The sequence below is a fragment of the Rattus norvegicus genome, chromosome 3 (genome assembly GCF_036323735.1).
Source record: "Rattus norvegicus strain BN/NHsdMcwi chromosome 3, GRCr8, whole genome shotgun sequence".
Lineage (NCBI taxonomy): Eukaryota > Metazoa > Chordata > Mammalia > Rodentia > Muridae > Rattus > Rattus norvegicus.
Genome location: NC_086021.1, coordinates 38,997,350 through 39,024,288, shown reverse-complemented (window position 1 = coordinate 39,024,288; position 26,939 = coordinate 38,997,350). Strand labels below are relative to the sequence as shown.

Here is a 26,939-nt window from a genome sequence, read left to right as displayed (position 1 = left end):
GGGTCTTAGGGAGCCTCAGGTGCCTGGCTGGTCCCTGAGGAGGATGGGGGACCCTCGCCCCCACTGAACACGCCTCTTCCTGGCATCAGAACCTCACCTGGGTCTGCCTGGGGTACTGCATCTTGGAGATGAAGTCAGAGGCTGTTTTGAGGGCAGCCTTCCGCTCATCCATGTTGGCCTGCTTGCCTGCCAGAAATCAGAGGAACAACGCAAGGTTAGCAGCCAGAGGTCCCTGGAAAGGGGTAGCCAGCCCACCTCCCTACTCTCCTTACACTTAGACAGTAGCCAGGAGCACCACCCCAAGCGCTGAGGGTTGCTACTTCCAAGAGATACTCCCTCCCCATCCTGGCCAGCAACGATGACAACCTCTGTGGTTGATTTACTGAGCACAGATTCGGTGCCAGAACCACACACAAATAACTCCATTTAATCCGCACAACAGCCTTAAATCACGGAGGTCATGGCTGACTTGTGCCCTCTCATATATAAGGAAATGGGGATCTGAGAGCGGTCATAGGAAATTAGCCTGCAGATTCAGTTCAGATACCCAGGCTGCACGCTTTACACAGAAGCCTCCGTTCAAGGCTTCCAAGACTATCCTTCCCCATCCAGTCTGCTCTCTGTTCCCGCCCCTTGAAGCGTCAGGAGAGGCCATGACCAGTCCATGCCCACATCCCTCCGACAGCTAGCCTCTCAAGTTCTTGCTGCCTCTACCCACTTCCCTCCCTTCCCTCTTCCCAGGGTCACTGTCAACGTCTGAGGAAGCACTTGGGGTCTTCTCAGATATCTCTGGGCTCTCAGAAACAACCTGGACCCAAGAGCCTCACAGGAGCTACCCATCCACAAGGATTTCCCTGGTGCCCCCTGGCACAATTTCCTTCACAAAAGGGCCTGACACCTAGCAGAGAGTTCCAAGTCTTATAATAACATACTATTTAACCCTGTTCAGAATGCTGGGGCCCAGGAAGCACTGGGCCCACAGAGCTCCAAAAAAATTGTATATGTATATGCAATGTATACATATATGTGTATATATATGTTTATATGTGTGTATATGTATACATGTATGTATGTGTATATGTATGTATGTATGCACACACACACAGAGGCATTATACAGTGTCTATTAACTTCTTGGAGGACTGATCTTGTCACACAATTGGCAAACATTCATTTGAGCCCGTACTGGGACTCTGGTCCAGCAAGGCCTAAGATCATACAGTGAATCAACTGCAAAATGAGACACTGATTCAAGATCCCGACTGCCTTCATTGTCCCAGCAGCCTCTAGCGCTCTGTTCTCCCTGTGACTGAGATCCTAGAAACCTGTAGTGACCAGGACCCGCCCCATACCTTTCCAAACAAAGATTTTCCCATCTCTGCCGTGGTCCAGGATGAAACAGTCCTCGGATCTCAGGGCGGACTGGGCGAAGGGGTTCTCGTCAGCCACGAGGGAGACTGACATGCTGCCTCCACTGTTGGAGACCTGGGGGGACAGAGAAGGGGATGTGTGAGCACCAGAGGCAGGCGGAGGGGCAGATCAACATCTGGGCCCACCCAGCTCTGCAGCACAGCCCAGGCTTCTTTGGCTTTTCCACCTCGCATGTAGCATAGATGCTACTGCACCTGGATTAGAAGAGTGGGTACACGGAAGGGAGGAGGGGCTTGAGGTCAAGCATGGAGTACTGGCCTAGCACGCACAAAGCCTGAGGTTCTATTCCCCTAGCACCACATAAACCAGGGGTCATGGTGCGCACCTGCAGTCCTAGAAGGCAGTAGAGGCAGGAGATCAGAAACTTATCCTTAGCCAGTAGAGAGTTGAAGGCCAGCCTGGGATACGTGAGACCTTGTCTTAATAAAAGCGCGGGGCCTCTGAGAAGACGTAGAGCTTTCTGGAAAGCTTTTGAAATCATGAACAACGAAAAGAAAAATGACAACAGGCAAACATGGTGTGCCAGCCTCGACCCTGCTGGGAAGGAACTTGGGAGAACCAGAATCACACCTGTAATTGGTGGACAGCAGTCACCAGTCTCGGTCGCTTAGCTGACCAACGAGCCTGTTTGTTTACATTAGGCTAAGGAGAAGCTGGATTAGGGCTGTGGACAATCTGCAAGATTTCCATAAATCTAAGAAATTCCAATATAAGGAATACATTCAACGTAGAAACAAGAGATGTCCGCTACCCAAATTTCACAAGACCGGCTCTGGGTAAGCAGGGACTTCTGAGTCCCTGGGGAGGGAGATTGGGGAGCTGGGGACCATCACACAGCAAAGCCCACAAGTCTCATTCCAGATTCTATAAAGACAGGGAAGGGACAAGGGCTGGCATCTGCCTGGTGTGTGCAAGCCAAGTCCAGCATGGGCCGAAACATGGAAACACAGACTCAAGTGCACACAAGGAAGTCATCACCCCTCCCTGGCTCGTAGTGTAGTGTTTTCCTAAGACACTCTGTCGTCCCCGGCGCCCCAGCGCAGACTCCCAGAAATCCTACAAAATTTTGCAAAGATGACCCTCTGGCTGGACACAGTGGTGGTGACCTGTAACCCCAGGACTTAGAAGACATGAGGATCAAAGCTAGCCCTAGGCTGTACAGTCAGACCAGATCCTGACAGTTGATAACAAAACCCACAAACCTAACCCAAGCAAACCAAAACAACAAAAGCTGTTTCTCCTTTGCAGGGAAGGGGCGGGGAACCAAGTACTGCACGGTCCAGATGAGCTTGGCATCCCCTCTTGCTCTCCGGCTTCAGGAGAATAACAGACACCCTGGGACCTGGGACCTCAGTTCTCCAGCCAGAGCAGCCAGGGACAGCAGGGCCTCCTGCCTCCTGGCCTGACCCTGCATGTACTATGGAAAATAATACCCTGGGGCTCACCTTGTAGAGCTTGGCCAGCCTTCGGTTGGCAGCATCTTCCTTGGCTGTGTCCTCGGTGCCCTGAGGCAGATCCGGCTTGGGGCCCAGCACCTGGAGGAAGTGTCAATGGGGTGAAAGAGCATCAGTGAGCATGGCGGTTTCTGAGAGAGCTCCGCAGGAGGCCAGGCCTCACAGACAGCCATGTCCATGTTCCACATGGAACCTGTCTGGCCCTGACATCTTGAATCTACTTCTTCTGAGAAAGAGCTCACTTCTCCTACCAGCTGTCCTTCCCTCCCTGCGCCCCGCCCCCAGGCTGGACCTTCCCCCAGTCGTCTGCTTTGGATTTGAGCATCTGAGTCAAAGGCAATTGGCAAACACCTCACTGGGACTGGAGGGGATCTTACTTACCACCCTCCATTCACAGAGAGGAATGGAGAGCTAGAAAGACTGGCTTGCTTGTCTACACTGCTTCTAGGAGGCTGTCAGAATTAGACCCTCAGCTGTCATCACTACACAGCTTACGTTTTCTCTGTTCCATCCCAGGAACCGTCCCTGGTGTCTGGACCTTCCCCCCACCCCAATAAAATTCCTTTGCAAAAAACCGGAACTAGATGTCCCCAGCAAGTAGGAGCAAAGTGGCACAGAGAAGAGGCTTCGACCCCTCCTTCTCCTGGGGAGCCTTGCCTCTCTGTTGGCAGATTCTCAAAGTGTGGTAGCAGAGCAGACAATCCCATCAGTTAACCAAAGGAGCCATAAATAAACAGGCACGTCAGAAGAGGACACTGACGGCTGGGTCTCAATTATTTCGGCTAGTCCTCAAGAACTGTTGGGAGGACCTCTTTCCTAGTCTGCTTCTTTGGAAGACTTGGTCCTCCTTGCTGAAGGGTGTGGTATGCACTCCCAGCGTGCTTCACATCCTGGGGATCCAGCTCAAGATCTCAGGGAAGTTAAGAGTTTCAGGAAGCTATCTTCCTACTCCCTAAATATTCAGGCCAAGTTAAAAAACAAACAAACAGGGGGCTGGGGATTTAGCTCAGTGGTAGAGCGCTTACTTAGGAAGCGCAAGGCCCTGGGTTCGGTTCCCAGCTCCGAAAAAAAGAACAAAAACAAACAAACAAACAAACAAACAAACAAAAAACAACAAAGCAAGATCTTCAGAGGCAGGGACGGGGCCTTACTAAGTCAATCTTCACCAAGAAGGAAGAAGTAGCCTGTCCCCTGTCCCCACCCATTCCCCACAGACACCTGGAGCATGGCTTCCGGCTCGCTACCCTCTTCAGACACATGTACTTGGGCGCGTCCACTCCTCTCGTTGTCCCGGATGCCCTTGGACACCTGCGTGGCCTTCAGTCTTTCAAACTTGTTGCTGCCGGAGCCACACCACTGATAGATATTCTGTAAGAAGACAGAGACCCCAGGAAGTCAGGGTCCAGCCTCTGCCCAAGCTCGCCTGACAGGACAGCAATATGCAGACTGTGGCTATGTGCAAGCCCGTGGCCTGTGCTTGCCCAGGTGAGGGCTGGCAGAGCGCACACACACCACCCAACAAAGTGATCTGCATTCGAGGATACTAATTACACAATGACATCTAGGTCGCTGGCCTCTGTGGCTTACATATGACTTGTTCCTCTGAAGTTCATGTGGCAGTGCTGGGGGGAAAGGACTCTGTTGGCTCTTAGGTGATTAGCAGGATTAACGTTTTTCAAGGTTCAGTTTTTCCTACTACAGAACAGATCACCCTGTATCTTGACCGGTTTACACATAGCCATTTGCCTGTCTACACTGGCCATTTTATAAAGCACCCAGTAGGGGTTGGGGATTTAGCTCAGTGGTAGAGCGCTTGCCTAGGAAGCGCAAGGCCCTGGGTTCGGTCCCCAGCTCCGAAAAAAGGAACCAAAATAAATAAATAAATAAATAAATAAATAAATAAATAAATAAATAAAGCACCCAGTCAGTCTCCAGATGGTGCTGCCAGATCTCCTCAGCCTGTGAGCCTAAATCAACTTTTACTTATAAGTTTATAGCATCTCTGAGCTTCTGTTATAGAGACCCCTGCTGGAGAGAAGCAAAACTGCAAGCGTCATTTGTTTGCAGCATCCACCTACCTACATCTTGCCTGTGTGCTAACTGTTTTTATTATTTAACATTGTGACACAACCTACAGTCACTTGGGAAGAGGAATCCTCAACTAAGGACTTGGTCAAATCAGACTGGCCTGTGGCCATGTCTTGATTGGTCACTGATGTGGGCAGCCCAGCCCACTGTGGGCAGCAACATCCCTAGGCAGGCGGGTAAACACTGTGCCTCCATGGTTTCTGCTTCAGTTCCTACCTGAGTTTCTGCCCTGAATCCCTTCAATGATGGAGTGTGATACGAAAGTGACAGAATGTTCAGGACAGCCCAAACCAGAGACCAACCGAGAGTCCACCAACAGCAGGAATAATGAAGCCACTGAGTCCCTGTAGAGTTGACTCTCACAAAGCAAGAGTGAGCTCCAACGACATGGAGGAATCTCAGATATGCACGGTTGAAAAAAGGAATTCAACATAAGAGAGGACGGTCTCCTGCACATAATTTCAGAAACGTGCAAGAAAACCAAAAAACAAACAAACCGAGTCTATCCGATTGAGAGTTCTGAAGGCTGCCCTCAGGGCAGAGGGACTGGGAGGAACAGCCAATGCTTTGCAGAGAGCTGTGATGCTGTTTCCTGATCTACAGTTAGGAGTTTGCAGGTACGCTCGCTGGGTGAGATACAGAACAGCAGCTGGGAGTATAGCACAGCTTGCCATGTCACTTTAAAAAAACTACACTGAAGCCTAAAAGGCAGCTCTAGAGCACTGGACGCTCTCTCAGGTCATCCGGGTTTGACCCCCAGCACTCACATGGACGCTCACAGCCATCTATAACTCCAGTCCCAGAGGAGCCACGTCCCTCCTCTGACCTCTGTAGGGATCAGGTACACATGGTACACAGATGAATATGCACCTCAAACACCCTTACACATACCACAGGCTCATGTGCACAGAAGTTTTAGGGCACAATGTCTGGCTGTAACCGTCTGCGGGTTTGTGCTCATGCGGAGTATGTGAGAAGCATCACCATTAACCTGTAAGCAGGCCTTGGCATGCGTACCACACACAGCATCACATACTAGGTACATAGGCAACCTGTGATGTTTATGTCGCATGTACACTATGGGTCCATCCAGGTCTGTATGTGTGGGCACTCACTGTAGGGTTAGTGTCCATAGTGGACGAGGACCTTCAGGTTTGCCCATAGCTGCCATGTGCTTAGAGGTGAGTGTCTATATTTTAAAGGGCATATAACTGTGTGTCAGATATCAGAGAGGCTGCATTTCAAGATCACTGTGTGAGTGATGGGAACCCGAGGTCCGTGTACACATGCAAGACAAGCTTGAGTCTACATGTGGTAATCTAGTACCAGACTTATCCAATCTAGATCTGCCCGCCTGACACCTCTGTCAGCCTCTGGTCTCTATCCCCCAAGTATTCATGCACCCCTTCACCAGTGTTTCCCCTCCCCAGAGTCAGACCTGGCCAAGTTCACCACAGTGGCCTTGGGAAAGGGCAGGCAAGACTCACATTTCCCAGGTCCAGAATGAAGCAGTCACCGTTGTTGAAACTGTCCCAGGACACAGGTACTTCAGTGGCACGGACTACACGGCGTCCCTTGACCTGGAAGAGCCTCTGCACCACCACCTCGTTGGGTACCACGTGTTTGAATCCAGATGCCACGCCTCCTTTCTGTCAGGTCAAGGGGACAGTGTTAGTCCAGGGGAGGAGGTCTGGTGAAGTAGATAACAGAGGGGGTACAGGACTGAGGGAAGGAAACTTCCGACTACTGGATAGATACTCAGTGCACCCAGGAACGTCACTCTTACTGTGTCTGATACTGAGACATTCTCTTCTGGGGTTCAGTAAAATGAATAACATTTACCAAAACCATGTGGCTAAAAAGCATTAGATTCCCTACCCACTACATTCCACTGAACCTTACACTCCACCTCAAAGATCTCAGAAGCCACTTCCTGGATCAAAGGACTGTAAACATTCCTCTCCAAAACCAGCGCTCCCCAGGGGGCGGGCACGTTGTGGCACACTACACAAGCTATTCTTCAAGGAAAGAGATCAGTCATCAAAGTGTAGGGGATGTTCCTTACTCACTGAGCCTGACTGTTACACAATGAGCACGAACATATATACCAAGGGCTCCTATGGTTATATTCCACAGTCTCTCCCTAGCTCGCCACTCTTCTCCACCTCACCCCGTTCCAGCACCTATTCTGCAAGACACTCCTTGATAAGCGCTAATCCAACCCACTACAGCCCTTCCCATCATGCGAGGATCTCTGAAGGTCGTCTTGGACACCCCTAGCCCACATTACCCTGTCTCCTTCTTCCTGCGGGGGTCCTGTAAGCCCACAGGTCCACGTGAGCCTTCATGCGGGTAGAGGAAAGGGCCAGCCTCCATCACAGCAATGGATGACTTTCAGTAACCATCTCCCCAGTCTTAGCCTCAGGCCTCTCCTGCATCCTTCAGCCACCACCAAATTCGGAAGGACCCTGCTCAGAGGCTTCCTTACCCCAGCTGCGCCCCCGTACCCCCGACACACTGGTTCAGTAGAAAGTCTAAGGAAGCTGTCTGGGATGGCTCCAGATTCAGGTACTCACCAGCCCTCCACCTTACACTCTTTTTGCCCAACCTAAGCCAAAGCCCAGAGAAGTGAAGTGATTTCCTCTGGCATGCTCAGCAGGTCTGGGGCACACTCAAGGCTTCCAGCCTTGCTGCCTGCTATGGGTCTCCCTGTTCCATGTACCATGAGGGTGAGGGTCTGGAGGCTTCTATAGGTCCTCAGACCACCCCAGTCAGGACCCTATCTGCCCATCTCCTTGCACTGACCCTAGCCATACAATCATGATGGGTGTAAGGAGGCTGAGGCGGCCATTTTAGGAGGCCCGTGTTAGCCACGGTAACAGTAAGTGGAATGGATGTGTTTATCACGTGATCATACCCACTATACCACACATTCCACATGTATCTCACAGGTGAGGAGAGCAGAGCTCACACATGAAGGGACTCGCCCAAGCTCTCACAGCAGGATGGGTAGTGCGGCCGGCATCAAACCACAGTGTGTTGGAATCTGCAAAATCATGTCCTTCCTCCCAATATCAGATCTTAGGCCCAGGTACAAGCAGTTTTGAGTTTCTGGGGGCTGGAGCGCCCTCTGGTGTCCTTTCTTGGTGTGGGCGTAAAGCCTATTCAGCACCACCAGGCAGCTGTGGTGCCACTGGGTGGAATGACCTCAGCTACACCCGTGGCTTCCGTCTCGACTGGAAAGTCCACAAGTCAGTAGCAAGCCAGGAACTTTTCCCATCATAGAAAGAATAAACCTGAGTTCAGGTGGCCATGATGCCTGAGGCCCAAGAATGGTGTGAAGGCTGGAGGAGGGCAAGGGTTGAGGCAGTCGCTGGGGATGAGGTGAGGAACAGACACTGGGCAGCTACCCTAGCATTCTGTGCTTCCTCCACAGTCACCCACAGCACCCCAGGGTCACATGATTAAGCAGCAGTCAGGCTGGGCAATGCTGCCCATGTAGGACTCACAACAGCCTCTGAGGTAGGAACAGTCGTGGCATGAGGCACCAAGATGCTGGTGGGCCTGAGAGTCCTGATGCATTCATTCTACTCACTGCTGCTGACCCAGAGAATGACACTTGAAGAGATACACATACACACATACATGCACACATATCGACATACATACTTACATATATACATACATACACACATATACACACATACATATACACATACACACACATACACACATACACACATACACACACATACACACATGCATACATTTATACATACACACATGCATACACACATACATACATACACACATACACATATACACACACATGCGTACATTTATACATACACACATACACATATACACACACATACACACATGCGTACATTTATACATACACACATGCATACATATACACATATACATATACATACATATATACATACCCTATATACACATATACATATACACACATACATACATATACATACATACACATATACATATACATACATATACATACATATATACACATACAGATACTCACATAAACATACACACATATATATACACACATACATAAATATATACACATACCCACACATATATATACATACATATACATACATATAAACTCATACCCACACTCACGTACATACATATACATACACACATACATACATATACATATATACACATACATTTACTCACATAAACTCATACACATATATATACACACACATATCCCCACACACATATATACCCATACATACATACATATACATATATACACATACATTTACTCACATAAACTCACACACATATATATACACACACATACCCCCACACACATATATACACATACATACATACATACATACATACATACATACATACATACACACAATAAATAAAGCCAGTTCTCAGAAGATACCAGTGGATCTACAAGGGAAAGGATGGGAATTTTTAGGATTTTTTCTATTACTTTTTTAAACTCTTGTTTTAAAGGATTGATTGTTGCTGTCTAATCTAATTTTGGGGTGAGACAGAAAGAGATCAAAATCTTTGAACAAAATTCTACAGGGTGAGCTGTTTAAAGAGCCATTCTCTGAATTAATGTCATGAGGGCTGAGAGAGAGGTTTGTGGAAGAACTAAAGTGACCAGCCACCATTTGGTCTTCGCCTACAGGGGTGGGGGTCCCAGGGTCGTTCACTTCAAAGAGCAGCTTCTCAGTCTTGGCTAATGTATATAATGTATGTCAAGCTTGACTTACTGAGCTAGTGAGATAGGGAGCAGGGCACTACATATTTCCATAAAAAAAAAACCTAAAAAGTCAAACCACATACATAACTAAAAAACTCCTTGGCGAGGCTGGAGGAGTGCATCCTCTAGCTCAGAGCCCTGTTCCAAGCAAATGTCTGCTTTCTAACTGTCTCAAAGTCCAGGGCTCCCAGACTCATGGGCCCAGCTTCCCTTTGAGCAAAGGGCTTAAAAAATCCAACCTTTTCAGGGGTGGGGGGTACGGTCAGGGCTCTGGGGGAAGGTGAAGGGAGGGCGAGTGATAAGGGATTGGAACATAAGGGCAGCTCTCCCTGGTGGCTCCGTGTCCCCTCTCTGCCCCTTCTCTTACTTGGAGACAGAAGTAGCTCCCAGGAGGAAGCTTTCACAGAAACAAGTCTTGTGTGACAAGCCTGGCTCCTTCACATCTATAATAGATGAGGGTGGGGAGCCCGAGAACCTTGGTCTGGGTCAGCCAAGTGCGGGGGCGGCCGGAGGACCTGCAGGACTGCAGGAGGTGGTAAACAGGGCTGGCTGTGGGTCTCCTCTGTCCTGCAGGGGACAGTTTCTTTCATGACTGAAAGACACAAATCTGACCCTGATTGGGACCTACCTCTCAAGTGGTCCTCAGAGCATGGTCCAGAACATTCCAGAAAATCCCCTTCATACAGGAGCGGCTAGTTAGACATGCAGGGCTTAGATGGAGGGTCAGGGACTCTTGAAACATCCACTCTGGGCTGGCTCTGGGCTGACTTAGACCTTTCACGCTTGCGTCTGAATTTCCTTCGCATGACTCTCCAGCTGTGTGACCCTGGGCGGGTGCTTAACATCCCTGCACCACACTTTCCTCAGTTCCACAACGGGGTCAGTACTAGCCAGTGCCTCGAAGTCGGACATGAACTGAGTACATACAGTGCACAGCACATTCCGTGGAAGGTGTGTTTGTAAGAACACCCTACTAGCTTGTAGGTTCATGCCGCAGGACCTCAGCCTTCCCGTCTATGAAATGGGATTATCACCAACACCCTAACAGCAACGGTGAGAATGAAATGGGATCCCATAGAAAAGCTTCAATGTATTGAAACTACCACTTCACACCTGGGTGCCCGTAGCCTGCTCTGCACTGCTCTCTGGCCAGGTAACCTGCCCTGGTGTTCATGACAGCTGTCACATTTATATCTGCTCAGCTTTTCCCAGAGCAACAGGTAACTGAGGCAGATGGATGGCCCTGATCCCCGTGAGGGCTGACTATGTGAATCCTGTGGACTCCCCTTCTCCTCCTGCCTGCCTTCAGTGGATTGACTCTCCGAAGACTGCCAGTACCCTCAAATCCTTAGAAAGGAAGCGATCTGCCTCACGTGGACCCCCAGAGCTCAGTGCAGAGCCTGACAGAATCAGGGCGGGGCTGGACTTGAACACGACTTTCATGGCTGACAGTTGTGACCCTTCTGAGCCTTGTGTCTCCTCCCAGGGTTACCTTCGGGGATAAAACAAGGTCACATACGTTCCCAGTACCATCTGCAGCATGACAGCCACACGAGGGAGTGATACAGGTCTGTCTTCTTTCCCTTGTTCCTTCATATACATGTGTGTGTACCAGTCCATGTGAATGGGCAGGCATGTGTGTGTGTGTCTGTGTATGTGCACAAGTGTGTATATATGTGTATATATGTGTATATATGTATATATACATATATATGTATATATGTATATATGTCTGGCCTCAGACACAGTATCTAGCAGAGGATCACCTTGAACTCTTAATCTTCTGCCTCCATAATTCTGGGTTCAAAAGTGTGCACCTCTCTGCCCAGCTTGATCTAGGAGCTTGAAATCACCTGCTAAGTGAATAATCGAAGGAGAGACTACACAGATCTTTCTGCAGCCCAGGGCTAGGCATCCCAGCTCTCCTTCCTCAGAATTGCACGGATCCCAAACAACAGCAAGAGGAAGGCTAGCTGCTCACCTGGGCATGTTAACTCAGCTGTCCGGCCATGGTAACTCACCAAATAGAGCTGGGGAGATGCCAGGGGATGCAGCCCAGCCCCACCCTAGGTGGCTGATCCAGGACACACCCTGCCTTGTTATCTAAGCCTCACAGGCACACCCCATCACTCAATCCCTGCCCTCTCCTGGGAAAAGAGGAGTCACTTCTGCACTGACAAAGAGGACTCTGAAACCCAGACAGGGTCAGTGACATAGGTAGGGCATGTGTCCTCCTTAGAACCCGGTCGTGGGAGGCAGGGTGGCTTAGTGGGAACAACACTGGGACACAGAGAGCCGATGTGGGTTCTGGTCTTAGCCCCTGCATTGACTCACTCTGTGTCCCTAGTCCAGTTAATTGATTGATTCTCTGTACTTTAGTTGCCCCAGCCCCTACAAAAGGAGAGATGGAGGCTCATCTGGGTCATAAACTTGTGATCCCCTCTCTACCCTACACAAAGAGAGCTGGGCTTCATAAATATCCAGCTTCTCTTGAGCCCTTCATTGTCCTTCTCTTGTCCCCATGTGGGACATTTCCCAGCGATCTCTTTACCAAATCCTCTCCCTGGCCCTGTAGAGCAGGTGTAACTGGCTCTCCAGCAACCACAGAGGAAAGGCGGGCTCCGGGTATCAAGGGACGGGGTAGAGGATGCACAGTGTATTGGGGAACAGTTTCCTGGGTTTCTGGCTTGGTTTCTCTCTGCCTGAAAGCTTAGGGGAAAAAAACAAAACATGACTTGTAAAAATCCAAGTTCAAGAGGAAAGTGAGGGGAGTGGGGAGAGGGATGTAAGTGAAAGGGGCCCGTCGAATACTTACCACAGAGCCCTCTGCCAACAAAGCCCTAACCATAACCAGTGTGGGAGCACAGGATTGAGACTTGGCACGTTCTGTGGGCGGATGTGAGAAGGTCTCCTGTGGGCTCACTGTGATGCTGTGAAAACTCTACCAGGCTGTAGAGAATCTTTTCATTGTAAGATACGGAATCAAAAGCTCATCCGAGGGATGGGGGAGTTTGGCTCTTCTAAGACCACAATGGTAAGGACCCAGGGTTCCTAGCTGCTAGACTCTCAGAGCTTGGCACTTGGCCTGTCTGTCCGTCTCTCTGCAAGGCTAAAAGACGGTAAGCCCTGGCATTAACCCAACCCACCTTGTACTTAAGTCCAGACTTGAAGTAGCCTTGGAATGTGGACGACTCAAAGCCCTGAACCTCACGGTGCTGTACAGCCCGGCCATTCAGGTAGTCATCCAGCTGCACGGTAAAGATGGCGGCAGCCCCGCTCTCGTCCTGGCTGCACTCGTTGCCTAGGGAACAGAATAAGGTCAGCATGAGACAGGCTTCTCAGCCCTTTGGGGAAGAGGCCATGCAGAGCCAAGAGCTCTACTCTGACCTGGCTAGAAGTTGAGCTAGTCCCTCCCTGCTTTCCAAGAGCCTCAGTTACTCTATCTGTATAATGAGGAGACTTAAAACAAACAGATCAGAGCCAGTGTTGGAGACTCTAGGCTCCTGGCTCTGAAGAGAAAATGAGGGAGTGATTAGAGCTGAGCCAAGGAAACACAGAGGTGAGGGGGTGGGGAATGTAGGGTCTCCATGACGTCTACAAAACTTGTTTTTCCTCTTGAGGTAGCATAGCTGTTGACAGGTCCATTCTATAGAAAAAACACGGCTGGTGAGTTGCTGGAGGGCAGAGCACAGGTCAAGGGGCAGAGCTGGGATCTGAACTTGTCCAGGCTAGCTCCAGAGCGTAGTGTCACGAAACCATTAACAAAGGCCCGACATACATAGCACTGAGTTCAAAGATTCCAGGTCTATCCGTGCTGTTGGGGGTTAGGGGTGGGTGGGGCTGAGCAGGAGCCCTTCACTCACCCAGCCAATAGTGGAGGTCATACTGCAGATTCCCATTCCTCAGCTGCACCGTCTTTAGGATGACATAGGCGTCACCCGTGAAGAAGTCTCCATAGAGGTTGGGGGGCACAGGCACCAGGTCAAACTTCTCCACACGCCAGATCTGCAGGCCAGGCTCCTTCCCTGCCTTCAGGAATTCGGGGTGCTCCACCACCATGGTGCTGGGCTGCAGAGAGACAGGACAGAACCTGAGCAGAAGTGTAGGTGTCAGCAAGGAGAGACCCCAGGCATGAGGGAGGGCAGGTTCCAGCACCAAGAGTGACTCACTTGAGCCTCGTGCTCTCCCTGTGGTAGAGGAGAATCAACCCCTTTCTGGGAGTTAGGAAAACACATATTCTAGTCTTCAGCTCTGGCCAAGCCATGCTGTCTCCCTTTCTGCTCTCCTGCTTGGCAAGGTGACGGAGGAGGCAGAGGGCGCTCTCCCTTTTTGGGGGGACAGCTAAGGCACAAAGAGGCAGGCCATCTTTCAGAGATTCCCCAGTTGGGAAACAACATAGAGGGATGGTCCTGGACCCCAAAGGCAATCTCTGCATCTATGGATAGACGCTCCCAGATGGCAGTGACAAATCTCCCGGTCCCCAGGGACTCTATCTGCTCTCTTCCAGCACCTTCACAGCTTAGAACTCAATATCCGCTCCTACTCTGCAAATGGGGAAACCGAGGATCAAAAGGGATGGGGCCCGATCCTAGGTCCCATGTCCTGTTTGGTTTTGTTCCTTGGAAGGGGAAGGGTCACTTCAGACCCCTTCCATCACAGCCCAAAAAAGGGATTGGCTTAGCGGGCCCAAGTGGCCTCCTGCGCTGCCTGCCTCCTCCCTCCTGCCCCGCCCCCCATCCCACCCACCAAATTTCCACGTCTTGGAAAAGGGGAAGGGATGGAGCCTGAAGTCTGCGGGGGGGGGGGGGGACCTGTTAGGAAAAGGTCGAAGGTGGGAAAGGCTGCCAGACATGCTCTGGGTGTGCCAATGGGACAGCCGGTTAGGTTTGCATGCCTAAGGGGGGAAGTCAGCAGGTCACCTCAGACAGGGGATGGTCTGGTTGGAACAAAAATCAGGCAGAAGAGGTCAGATGCGGTTGAGGAGAAAAACTCAAGACAGGGAGAGGAGAGGAGAGAACGGAAAGTGGGAGGGGTCGGGGAGGGTAGGGGACAACAGTCAGAGAGGAGAGTCAAACAACAGTCCTGTCCATAGTCTTTCATAGGGAAAAAAGAATGGGGAAGGGTCAGACACAACAAACAGCAAATGAAGAGGAGTCTGACTAAGAAGGACCAGCAAGAAGGGCAGTAGAGACAGCAATTAGACATGATAAGGGAGATGGGATCCGAATCAGTAATGGGGAAAGATCCAGCCAAGGTGAGGTTAGCCTGCAGGGAGGGAAACAGTTTTAGCCGGGACCTGCCCCCGCCCCCCCCCCCGCCCCCAGGAGCCCGGAAGCAGCAAGACATACTTACAAAGCAACAAAAGAGTTTTTCCATCCTACACCTGAATTACTCCCCTTTTCCTAGCGCTGTATCTGCAAGAACTTACAATAGACAATTACTCGGGGAGCCCTGGGGACCCCGGGCACTCACCCGCGTCTCAGACACCCGACTTTGGGGCGCCCTCTCTTGGGCCCTGCCCCGCGATGCGGTGGCTGCATGGGACGGCGACAGTGCGCACAGCGCCAGGACGAGCAGCGCAGAGCGCAGCGAGGAGCAATACGGAGCCATGGTGACGGTGAGGACCCAGACTGCGGCCGCCGCCCCTTGGTTGCCCCAACCTTTAAATAGCCGGCGGTCCCATCCCGCCCTAGCTGGGGACCGCCCCGCAGGGAGGGCCTTGCGGCCCGCTGGGGAGGCGGGTATTTGTCCCGGATCTCTGAGACATCTGGGTTCCCTTCCCACTGGCGAAGGACCCAACTGGGTGCGGTCGCCCCCTGGACCCTAGTTTCTAAGCGGGAGATCCGGCATCTGGCAGATACAGCAGGTGCTAACTCAGTGAGAGCTGTTTTTCTGTGGACCCCCTTCTCATCGGTCCAATTAGCAGGTCAAGGAGACTGAGAACATTCCCAGGGGAAGGGGCAGCCTATGGGCAGAGGGCAGGCAAACACAGGCCCATGCCCAGGGTGTATCGAGGGTCTGATTACAGAGGACGAGGGAAGGGAAGCTGGAAAGAAGGTGGGGTACCCCTAGAAAGTGGATTTTATCAGGTGTATGTAGAAGCCTTGAGTTCTCTGGGCTCCGTGGTCTAGGGAGCCCACCCTCAAGCCTGTGGACACAACCCTGGACACAACCCAGAAGGGTGTTTAAAGCTTACACTGCTTGCAGGATCATTCCTGGTGGCATAAGCCATCTTCACCTCTCTAGATAAGAAGTAGACTGTGCGTATTCAAAACACATAATACAACATTCCCTACAGAACTGCTACCAACGGACAAGGCTATCCATTGAGGCATTGTTCGAAGAGAACTGGAAAGGACCCAAAATATTCTGGGGACATAAGTGATGGGACTGTCACACAATGGACCACAATGCAACTGTGCAAAGGAAAAAAAAAAGAGTCAGAGCACACAGTAGGCACACAGTAGGCATGGAGAGACCTGCAGGTGCGAGAAGCAAATTGCACAATGACGCCTCTTCCTTTGTAAAGCAAAGAATCTACAGTTGATGCACAGACCCCTTGCAAAGTCAGTAGAGGCCGCACTTAAGGCTGTCTCTTGGAGGCGACAAGGAGAATGATGTCACCTTGGACACTGCCGTGGCTGCCTGAAGCTGGAAAGAGTGCTCAGATCGCTGTAAGTGGCACAAGGACCCTTTCAGGATGGTGGGAAACTTTTAATACAATGCCCAGGATGATGATTGTGCAACCAACTCACGCCACAGAAGGAACTGTGCACTTCGCCGAGTGGACTGTGCATGCCACACACGTTACCTCCTGAGACACTTCCTGAAACAGCAGCTTAAAGCACAAGATCTAAAACGTGACACGGATCTATCCGGCCGGCCGGTGGTGGCGCACACTTTTAAGCCCAGCATTTAGGAGGCAGAAGCAGACTGAACTCTGTGAGTTCCAAGACAGCCAGGGCTACCCAGAGAAACCCTGCCCCACTCCACCCCCAAAACAGCCAAAGAAAAGAAATATATCCAAGAGAGCTTATTTATTTACTGAGAACTGTAGTCTAGAAGGAATGCTTTAAGGATATGCTTAAGGGGATACTTGCTTCTTGGCTGACTCTGGAAATGACATATAGTCTGAGCTAGCATCTGGCCCCGCTACACAGCCCCCTCAGAAACAGGGAGCAGTGTGGCCCCAGCTTACCGAGTTGGTGATTAACAGTTATGGCTTGGCCTCGACCCCTGGGGTCAGTGACCACCAGCCCAGGGTCCCTCAGGTTAATGATCACAGAGGTGGTGCAGCTGTGCTGGCTAGTGGCTATGGAGTTTGGGCCACAGTGATCAAGACTCTACCCCTGCCTTTTAACTCCCCTCAAAGGCATTGGTGAAGGAGACCCGGATGGGGCAGTGATACTCTGCTTCTGCCCGGTAGAGGCTCATGAGTTCCAGGGAACAAGGGGGGGGTTAAGTGAGGATAAAAGGAGGTGTCCCCCTCTTAGGGAAGAGGCTGCCACAGACTTCCTGGATGCCTCTAGGCAACTCATTGCCTCTTTCTGGGTCTCGGTATCCACACAAAGGGCAAGGCCTCAATAGTCTTCACTCTAAGGCTCATTTCTGGCCCCAGATCACGGCTGCACCAACCTACTTGCTTCTGTGCCTCAAGGTCCCTATCTGCAAAATGGGGACACTGAACCAGCTCACCTTCACAGGTCCTTCTGAATCAGAACACCTATGACCCCTGGTGCAAAAAGGAGGTTCTGAAACTAGAAATAGCATGTCACCTCATCTCTAGATGCAGTGGCTTAATCAAGCCCCAGCTGCTGCCCCATAGGACCCCAAAGCCTGGAACCTCTCACTGTGGAGCGCCAGGGAGCAGAGGCTATGAGGGGGAAAACGCCGTCTTACTCTGTTCCCTGCTGAGGGAAAGATGTATGAATTCAGGGGAGGAAGGAGATTCAAGTGCATGAGAAAGAAAAGAAGAGCAATGGCAGAGGAACCGAGAGTCAGGCCAGTGGTGCGGAAGGAGGCACTGCTGATATTCAGAACCTTGTCTGTCTGGGAGATGAAGAAAGAACCCTGCCCTGTCTCACCTGGGGAGGGAGCAGCACAGGAAAGGCTGCTGTTGCTAAACCGGTCCAAGCCTCTCCCAAGCCCTACCACATCTCCCAGGCTGGGGTGATGTCTAAGAAGATCCTCAGGCTGTGGCCACTGGGTGGAGAGAGACTGTGGCACCTCCACTCCGAGACACTCAGACCTGGGGTGGCTGCTCTGATTCGAGTGCAGCTCTGTTGGCCATCACTTCAACCTGTGTGCGTCCTGGTCCCTGATCTTTGCTGTGCCTTAGAGACCCCCTTGATCTCCCATCTTGGCTGTGTGTGAGTCCTGCTCAGTGCCCCCTATACACCAGACGGCTCTCAGTATCTGTCACAGGATTGAGGGTCCCTTCCCTCCCCTGTGGTTGGATACAGGGCCCCACAACTGTCTCTTGACCCCTTCCTTCTTCCATGATTAACTTCGAGTCAATCTGTGGATCTCCGTGGGCCTCCTAGGATGGCTATCAGATGAGATGTCTCACTCTCACCCTCCACCCTCAGCCTCAGTGTACAAAAAGACTTGGCAAGCTGGGAAGACGCCACCCCTGTTCTGTTCCCTCACCCTAGACATTGCAGCTCTTGATCTCCCAGGCAGCCAGCCATTCGCTGGAAGTGTGCTCTCTCTCCCCTCCCTCTCTCTCTCTCTCTCTCTCTCTCTCTCTCTCTCTCTCTCTCTCTCTCTCTCCCACCCCTCTCCCAGAGCTTGTGTACTTTTAGCCCATTGCTGTTCTCTGGTCCCCCTGGGAGCACCCACCCTTCTGGCCTAGGATTTTGCCAATAGGGACAGTGGTCAGTAAACAGAGAAAGCAGTTATGAAACCCAGAGAAAGCAAACAGGGCCAGCACAAGTTCTGGCAAGCCCCATGGACTTGAAAGCACACAGGCCTCAGTACCTGTAGCCAAGGCCTCAGTTTCCTCACTTTTAAAATGAAGAGGATGGTGCCCAGCTCGTGGGACACTCCACCCAAGGCCTGACATCTGTTATCTCCCAAAGGCTGCCTATGATGGTCTGTTCTCTTGTCTCAGAGGCCTGAACTGAGCAGCACATCCATACCTACTGGATGACAGTCTAGAAGTAAGACCACAGGTTGCAAATGGCTCTTGGGCTCAGGTTGGGCTGTGCATTGTGGAGTGGGACATTTTCCTTTCTGAGCCCCCTGTGACTCCACTGTATACAGGGAACTATGGGAATAAATAGGAGCAAGCCACAGGACTGCCCGCAGTAATGGTCCCTGGCCTCTCTTCTCTTTGTAGCTAGCACCAAGCAGAAGATGATGTTTCCAGGCAATTGTGCAGTGTCCGCAGACTAGACTTAGACCTCAGGTCTGTGGGCAACCACACCAGACCCAAGGCCTGGGGCTCATGGAACAGAGTTCCCTGATATGGCCAGCTAGGCCTCTGCCCTGGCGATGTTGGTCCTGGGTGTGGACAGCTATTGGGAAGATGTCCAGTGGGGCTTGGTTGAATCTATCCCAGGGACTGAAGCCACTGACCCTCTCCCAGAGCCAGCCCCACCTCGTGTTGTGAGCCAAGTCAGGACATTAAGAGGAGGCTTGGCCCTACTATTTCCTCCTTGGCCTGAATCCCTGGAAACAACCAGATCTGTCATGTTTGAGAACCCAGGACGTCCTCCTCCAGGACTCATTATAGCAATCAGTTTCCCTATGCTGAGACAAACACTCTAGCCCTGGGAAACTTGGGACTGCAAAGGACTGAGTCCTAGCCCCTTGTTACACCCCTGAACTCTATAGCAACCCCTGAAGGAGTCCAGGCACAAATGTATGTCAACAGCAGGACAAAGGGGTCCACGCACTGGCATGGTGACTTGGGCAGGATCAGCAGGAGGCCTGGGTAGGGTGCAGATCTGTGCTGCACACAGAAGGCAAGCTCTGTGATGCCTCAGCCAGAGCAGAAAGGAACAAAGAGATGATGCTAGAGGCTGCTACTCCAAGGAAGGATTTGGGCGTGTGACTGGGAAGCATTACCACTAGCAAAAGTTAGGGGTTAAACTGCCACTTAACTAGCTGAGTGGCTCTGAACAAGTCACCCTAGCTCTCGGAGCCTCCGTTACCTTATCTGTGGGTAGGGATTTTAATATCTCCTTCCCAGGAAGGTTGTGAGAATTTAATAAGGGGAACAGACATGACTGCTCGGCTGTTAAGAGAGCATAACTCTCTTGCAGAGGACCTCAGTTTGGTTTCCAACACCCACATCCAATGGCTCACAACCACCTGCCCCAGAGGATCTGACACCCCATTCTAGCCTCTACAGTTACCTGCACTCACATACCTCATACACACACACAGAGAGAGAGAGAGAGCGACAGAGACAGAGACAGACAGAGACACAGAGACAGAGACACAGAGACACAGAGACACAGAGACACACAGAGAGGAGAAAGAGAGAAGAGAGATATGCACACAGAGACACACACAGGGACATACATGCACACACGTGCGCACACACACACATACACACAGATACAGGCATAGACACACATAGACATAGACACATAGACATTCATATACATAGAGGGGGACATACAAATAACTTGAAAATTAAAAGAGTGAACCTTAAAAGATTTTAAAGTGGCGGAAACACATTGGGACTTAGCATAGCTTGGTGCACCTGAAGCCCCTGTAAAAAAGGAAGCTGCTAATTTTGCTGGGTCAGTTGCTTGGGTGAGTTTCTATCTATCTGGGTCTCAATGTTCTTGTGTGTAAATTAGAGGTAAAAGGGCCCTTCCCTGCCAAGGATGCTGGTATGTACCTGTAATGCCAGCACTCAGGAGATAGAAGCAAGTTTGAGGCCAGCCTGGTTTACATAACAAGTTTCAGCTCACTCAGGGTTGCTAGCAAGACTAGATCTCAAAACAAACAACAAAGCGTGCATGCATGTCGTGTGTGTGTGTGTGTGTGTGTGTGTGTGTGTGTGTGTGTGTGTGTTTAATGCTTGCATGTGTGCATGTCGTGTGCGTGTTTAATGCTAGTGTAAAATGCAAGGGAGACCATTAATTCGAAAGATCCAAGGACTGGGTTTTTCATAAAATGAATGTACAAGGACACTGGGTCATAAAAGCAGGCATCTGAGAGACATCTGCACAGCCACATCCGTAGCTGTCCTGCCCATAACATCCAAAACATGGAAGCAAACCATGAACGAATGAGAACACAATCAACAAAGATATTGCAACAGAGGAACAGTAACCTTTGCAAAGATCACATCGTGCTATAGGGATGACCCTGGAGACCTCTACACCAGGACCAAACAGCAAATACTGCGAGCCCACTTCCGGGAAATTCTGAGAGGAACCAGCTCTATGGGGACATTCGGTGAAATGACTGTTGGAAGGGAAGGGAAATGTACAGCTACTGCCCAGAGCAGGCAGAGCTTCAGTTTGATGAACCAGCCTGCCTCTATCTTTGTTTCAAAAGCTGTCTTGTAGTAAAGACAAACTAGGTTCACTTCTGTTTATGATTACACCTGTTTCTATGACCTCGACTACAAATGGTTCGGTTCTGCCTGGCCCAGGAAATGGTAACAAATCATGTTTTTGTTTCAAAAAGTTAATAAAAATCTTGCAACCCTGTCTTTGTTTCAAAAGGTCGTTATGACTACTGTGTTTTGACTCTGTTGTTACCACCACCTTAAAAGGATGACTGTTAGGAGGTTGTTAGGACTAACTTTCTATGCTTGTGTTCTGCTCCCGTAACTCCACATATTTTACCCCCAAATCCCTCATTTGGAAACCCCATACCCCCGCCCCGACTATAAAAGTCCTGTCTTCCTCACAGCCAATGCTGATCTCTTGAACCCCGCTTTTAGAGAGAACAGCTCATATACACAAATTAAAAGGCTTGCTTTAATTAATTTGGCCATGATGATTTGAGCCAGTGGTCTTTCTCTTTACATCTTTGTGAGTAACAAGTTCTGCAAGATGGTTGTGAGGACCTACAGTGACGGTGGGCATAAGACAGACAATGTATCGAACACCGTGGAGCCCCGTGTTTTAAACGTTTACAGTGCTGGGTCTTGTTACATCTACTTTGCTCAAGATAGAAACATCTGCTTGTTTAGAGGATCCAGTCAAAAGGAGTTCCTTGACAGGAGTGACCAGCCCTTCTCCAGGACTGTTCAGAACTGTTTGGGACACAAAGACAAACAAAGAGAAAAGTGAGCACTGCATGTGGCCAAGTTGATTCACCAGGATCCACTGGGTCTGGTGGACACTCCCCAGGCCATGACATACAGCGGTATCAGCCAGAGGGTGTCACCATATCCTGCTAACGGCTCCATACGAGGCTCTCGTATATGCCCACACCCTCCACAGCTGACTACCGCCACAGTTTCCTCTGTGCTGGGCTCCAGCCCCAGCTTGAGCTGTTAGCCTGATGCCACTCTGCTGCCTGCAGACAGAGGTCCCAGAGAGGACAAAGGGGTAGGCTTGCTGAAGCGGTAAGGGATGATAGGATCCAGGAACCCATGTCGCGTCTCCATGAGCTCCAATGTCACAGAGACTGACAGGTGACGGTTGAGTGGCCTTTTGGCCAAGAAAACACCAGGCCATGTTCAAGGAGGAAACTGAAGGAGCCCGGGAGACTGGGCGCGTGGTTCCTTTCTACAGTGATCTAATTTCCTTTTGTGTAAAATGGGGTGAAGACACCTACTCTGCTGGATGTCTGGTAGGACTGACGACGCCCCTGGCTCTGGGTGTGCTACTCAACCAGTGCTTAGCAACTGTGATGTCCAAGGACGGCCCTCCAGCACCTGTCCAGCCCTTACGCACCTTCAGTTCCCTTGCCCCACACCATCCTTGCTGTCTACCCCAGTAATTCCATTCCTCTATGAATCTGTCCTCTCAAAAGACCCTAACACTCACCAACTGAGTGTAAGCCGGAAACTCGACCACTCTAAACTTCACTGCCCTCGGACATAAAATAGCCAGACTACATCACAGATTGGCTACATATACTATTAGTTTAGAAAAAAATAGCAGAAAAATCTCCGTGAAGAGATAGAGGAAGGTCAGAAGCTAACAAGAAACCGAGCAAAGGGATTCACAAGATCTCATGTGTCAACAGGACTGTGGTAACCATGCTCCAGACCCTTCCGTGTCCCCCGTACAGGACTCTCAAGCATGTCCTCTAAGATCTGGTTCCCACAGGCCTTAAGCATTAATGCTCCCTGACCACCAGACAGACCATCCTCGGCCATCTACCCCAGTTCTGTATGACCTCAGCTTCCTGCCCCCCACCTCCTGGAACCTGAGGACCTGGCTTTCATTCTGGGTATGTGTGACCTTGGAACTGCCACTCTTGTTCAGAAGAGACAGAATAAATCGGTGAGTCCAGGTACCCAGAGGACTCCAGAAGCTCCTCCTCTGATCCACAGCCTCCCCTTCTGCACCTCCCACAGCAGCTGTTAGCAATTTGCCGTGGGCCCCAACAACTCTCTCCCCAAAGGCCTGGAAGGCAGTCTCTCTCACACCAGCAAAGCAGCCAGGGAGCCAATCAGAAGGAGGATCTGGGGAGAGGAAAATTACCAGTGCTGGCCCTCACCAGTGCTGGCAGGACTGGCTTGGAAAGAGAGGAGCTGGGGGCCTTGCCGCTCTTCCTGAACACTGAACTTGGTCCCATGCCTTGACCCCCCGCGTCTGAGCTACCAGGATAGTGGGTGTAATTGGGGTCCCAATACCCCTCTGGAATATGCCTATTCTATGGCAACTAGAAACAAGAGGAGGAAGCAGGCAGGCTTTTGTACTGCCTGCTCGCTGGGCCTCAGGTCCCACCATGATAGAGCCTACTGGTACCTAGGAACACATAACAGGCAGGGCTCAGGGACCAAGCTCTTGGGACCATGCCTGTACATCTTATATGCTGCACCATACCCAGTGTCACATACATAGCATATGACTACATCGCACGCCAGGCCTTGCGTCCCTTAGGTTTTGTGCTAAGGTCTATTTTGTATGTCTATGTCACTCTGGCCTTCAGTCACGACCTGTACACATCGAAATGTGCTGTTGCCTATGTCTACTGTACTGTGCCTCAGTCCTGGGGGGAGATGTGCTACATCTGTGTTTTTGACCCATACATGGTGTTCCTCGCCCCAGAGGCATTCCTAAGGGGCAGGTACAAAGCACTGTCACAGTTAACGCCACACCCACCAGCCTCTGTCACCATGAGACCTTGCCAAAGCAACTTCTGTCAGTGCCTCACCTTCCTCAGATCTGAAATGGAGCCACAGTAACATCTCTGGCAGAATGGCGTAGACTGCACTGAAGTAGGTAATGCATCCCAGCACTTGACTTACCAGGTAAGCACTTTGAAACGTTGCCTGAGTCTGTGCACCGTGCACTAGGAGCCCATGTGCCTATTGTCTATAGCGAATGAAGCGCTGTGCATGCTGGCGAAACCCTATCAGCCCGCAAGAGGGTGTGGTTATCCCTTATACTGAATCCTAGGTTCAGAGAAGGATGACAATTTACCCAGGGCCAGATAGGAGAGGGAGCAAGAAGCTAGACACAAAGGCTAATTAACTGGGGGGGGGGGGGTGGAGCACTGAAGGAGAGACTGCAGGGAGCACTGCAGGGGAGACTGGAGGGAGCACTGGAGGGGAGACTGGAGGGAGCACTGCAGGGGAGACTGGAGGGAGCATTGGAGGGGAGACTGTAGGGAGCACTGGAGGGGAGACTGTAGGGAGCACTGGAGGGGAGACTATAGGGAGCACTGAAGGGGAGACTGCAAGCAGGGAGCACAAGGGATTTTGGGAGGTTGATGAGAATTTTCTCTCCATTTGCGATGACTTGACCCCAGCACTCAGGAAGCAGAGGCAGGAGAATCTCTGTGAGTTCCAGGACAGCCAGGTCTACAAACCCCCAAATTTGCTAAAAATAAATAAATAAATAAATCACTGAGTTTACAGAAATGGGGGAATTATATATATATGGAAATGACATCTGCATTTACTCTGATCAGTTATGTAAAATATATTTCAGGAATGTTGTTTTGGAAACAAAAAGCCCTAGTGTTTGGCTGGAGAAAGCAACTTTCCATGTCAGCAACTTAAGACCGGCCTGGACCAGCTGACAGCAGAGAGTGGCTGGGAACATGTTTGCAAACAAGGTGGGCCAGCACAATCCTGGGGGGAGGGGTGCTTGGAAATTGTGCAAACTCCCAAACCTAGCCCCAGCCTTGGAGTGTAGAGATCTGGATGGGCCCAGGAACCCAATTCTAAGAGTCAGACCCTGGTGGGAACCATACGGTAAAACTGTAGTTGGGGAAACTGAAGCTAAGCAGGAGAGGGGATCTGTTGGGTTTCCTTAACCAAACAGCAGGACAGCTGGGACTAACTGGTCCCCCTTCCTGTTTTCATCTCTCCTTCCCCTCTGCCTCCTTCCCAGGGCGGGCCTGCTCCTGCCAGCAGCTGTGACTCAGAGCTCTGAGTCATCCTGTGGCACTACAGAGGGAACTTCTTAAGGAAAACAATCCCTTACACAAAACTCCCCTGTTCTTGGGAACAGGATAGGCCCAGAGGGATGGGAGGAGGAGAGAGAAAAGTTGGGGCAGCGTGGGAAGCCAGGACTGCCCAGACCTGATTGCTCTTAGACCCTGACTGCAACAGTGCACTGTATAAGGAGCCTCAGTTCCTCACCTGCAAATAAGACCTCCTATTGCACACAGACGCTCAGCGTGCAGCAGGCACTGTGGCAAGAACTGTGTGTGTGTGTGTGTATGTGTGTGATCATGCATGCAGAGGCTAAAGATCTTAATTTGGGGGGAGGGGGCATGTTTTCTCCTTGAACCGGGAGTTCACATATTGGTTCTGACAGTCTAAGCCAGCAAGCCCTGGGGAATTTTTGCTTTCCCTTCCTGTCCCCCCTCTCCTCCCTCTCCTCCCCTCTCTTCTCTTCTCTCCTCCACTCTGGTTATACAGGTGCCAGGGATCCACAGATGTGTGGGGCCAGCACTTTACCTCTAAGCCGTCTCCTCAGGTCCATGATGTGAACTTCATAAGCATCATTTTTCTGAATCTTCACTCAAATTTATGTGTGTCATCACCCAACTTAGTAAATGGGGACACTGTGGCTCAGGGAGCTTCAGTTGAAGACTGCACAGTTAGGAAACGCAACGCAGAGTTTAAACCCAGGGCTACTTGATTTTTGACGCCTGCCCCCCACCTCTCCTTTACAAAGCACCATCATGGGCAGGAGAGATGGCTCAGTGGTTAAGTGCACTGGCTGCTCTTGCAGAGGGCCTGAGTTCAGTTCCCAGAACTAAATGGCAGCTCACGACCATCTGTATGTAACTCCATTTGCAGGGGATACAATGTCCTCCTGGCGTCTCCTCAGCACCAGACACAACACAGTGACGGAGAGACACAGGCAGAACACATAAACTAAAAATACATCTTTCTTTAAAGATCTGTTTATTTGTAATGGGTAGGGGGTGTTCTGTCTGCATAGATCACCATGTGTATGCATTGCTCTTGGAGGCCAGAAGAGGGCATCAGAACAGGCAGAGAGCCTAACTGTTAGCTAATTGCCTGCCCCGCCCACCCGAGTGGGCTTCACTGAGCTCCCTCAACCCCTACTACCTGCCGTTCCCGGTAGGACTTTTCCTCAGCCGTGGCCAGGCGGGGCAGAAGGGATAAGGCCCTTGACATAGATAGGCCAGGCTAATCCCACAGGGCTATGAATAGGACCCCCGTGGCTTGGGCTGAAATTGCTATGCCAGGCCCAACTCCACAGGCCGCAGAGTACAGGAAGCCATTGTTCATGCTCCTCAGAGGCAGCAGATTTGAGCAAAGAGCCACACCTGCCTAGAGGGGATCCTAGCCCTGCGCCTGGGCTCCTCCCCCCACCCCCTTCTTATTTCCACTGCTTCTGCTTGGGACTCAGTTTCCCAAACTGAACTAGGGGGGCTGGGGTCAGTTGTGTGCCCGTGGGCACTTCCAGCCAGGTTGCTCTTGGTCTGCCTGTGACACCCTCTGCTTTTCACACCTACTTCCTTGTGCCCTGCTCCCATCAACTTGGAAATTGTATTCTACCATCATCATCATCACCACCACCACCACCATCACCATCATCATCATCTCAGTCCTGGGAACCAACCCCA

At 50.9% G+C, this 26,939-nt stretch overlaps 1 protein-coding gene across 6 annotated transcripts in view; it reads right to left on the bottom strand.

Annotated features, from left to right (window-relative positions):
• The window catches only part of Gsn (gelsolin), a 53,245-nt gene that overhangs the window by 11,561 nt on the left and 14,745 nt on the right, over nt 1–26,939 (bottom strand). For 2 of the 6 annotated variants that reach the window (XM_017591662.3, XM_063283524.1), the window contains 8 exons: nt 15,090–15,160; nt 13,601–13,805; nt 12,884–13,038; nt 6,460–6,621; nt 4,103–4,252; nt 2,876–2,965; nt 1,352–1,484; nt 98–186 (listed from right to left, as the gene is read on the bottom strand). In XM_017591662.3, the coding sequence (XP_017447151.1) occupies nt 98–186; nt 1,352–1,484; nt 2,876–2,965; nt 4,103–4,252; nt 6,460–6,621; nt 12,884–13,038; nt 13,601–13,805; nt 15,090–15,113 (1,008 nt within the window). In that variant the 5' untranslated portion in view covers nt 15,114–15,160. Of the gene's footprint in view, nt 1–97; nt 187–1,351; nt 1,485–2,875; nt 2,966–4,102; nt 4,253–6,459; nt 6,622–12,883; nt 13,039–13,600; nt 13,806–15,089; nt 15,161–15,209; nt 15,358–26,939 lie in introns of those variants that run through there. The other 4 variants (XM_006234040.4, XM_039104784.2, XM_063283523.1 and 1 more) reach the window with 3 other exon arrangements.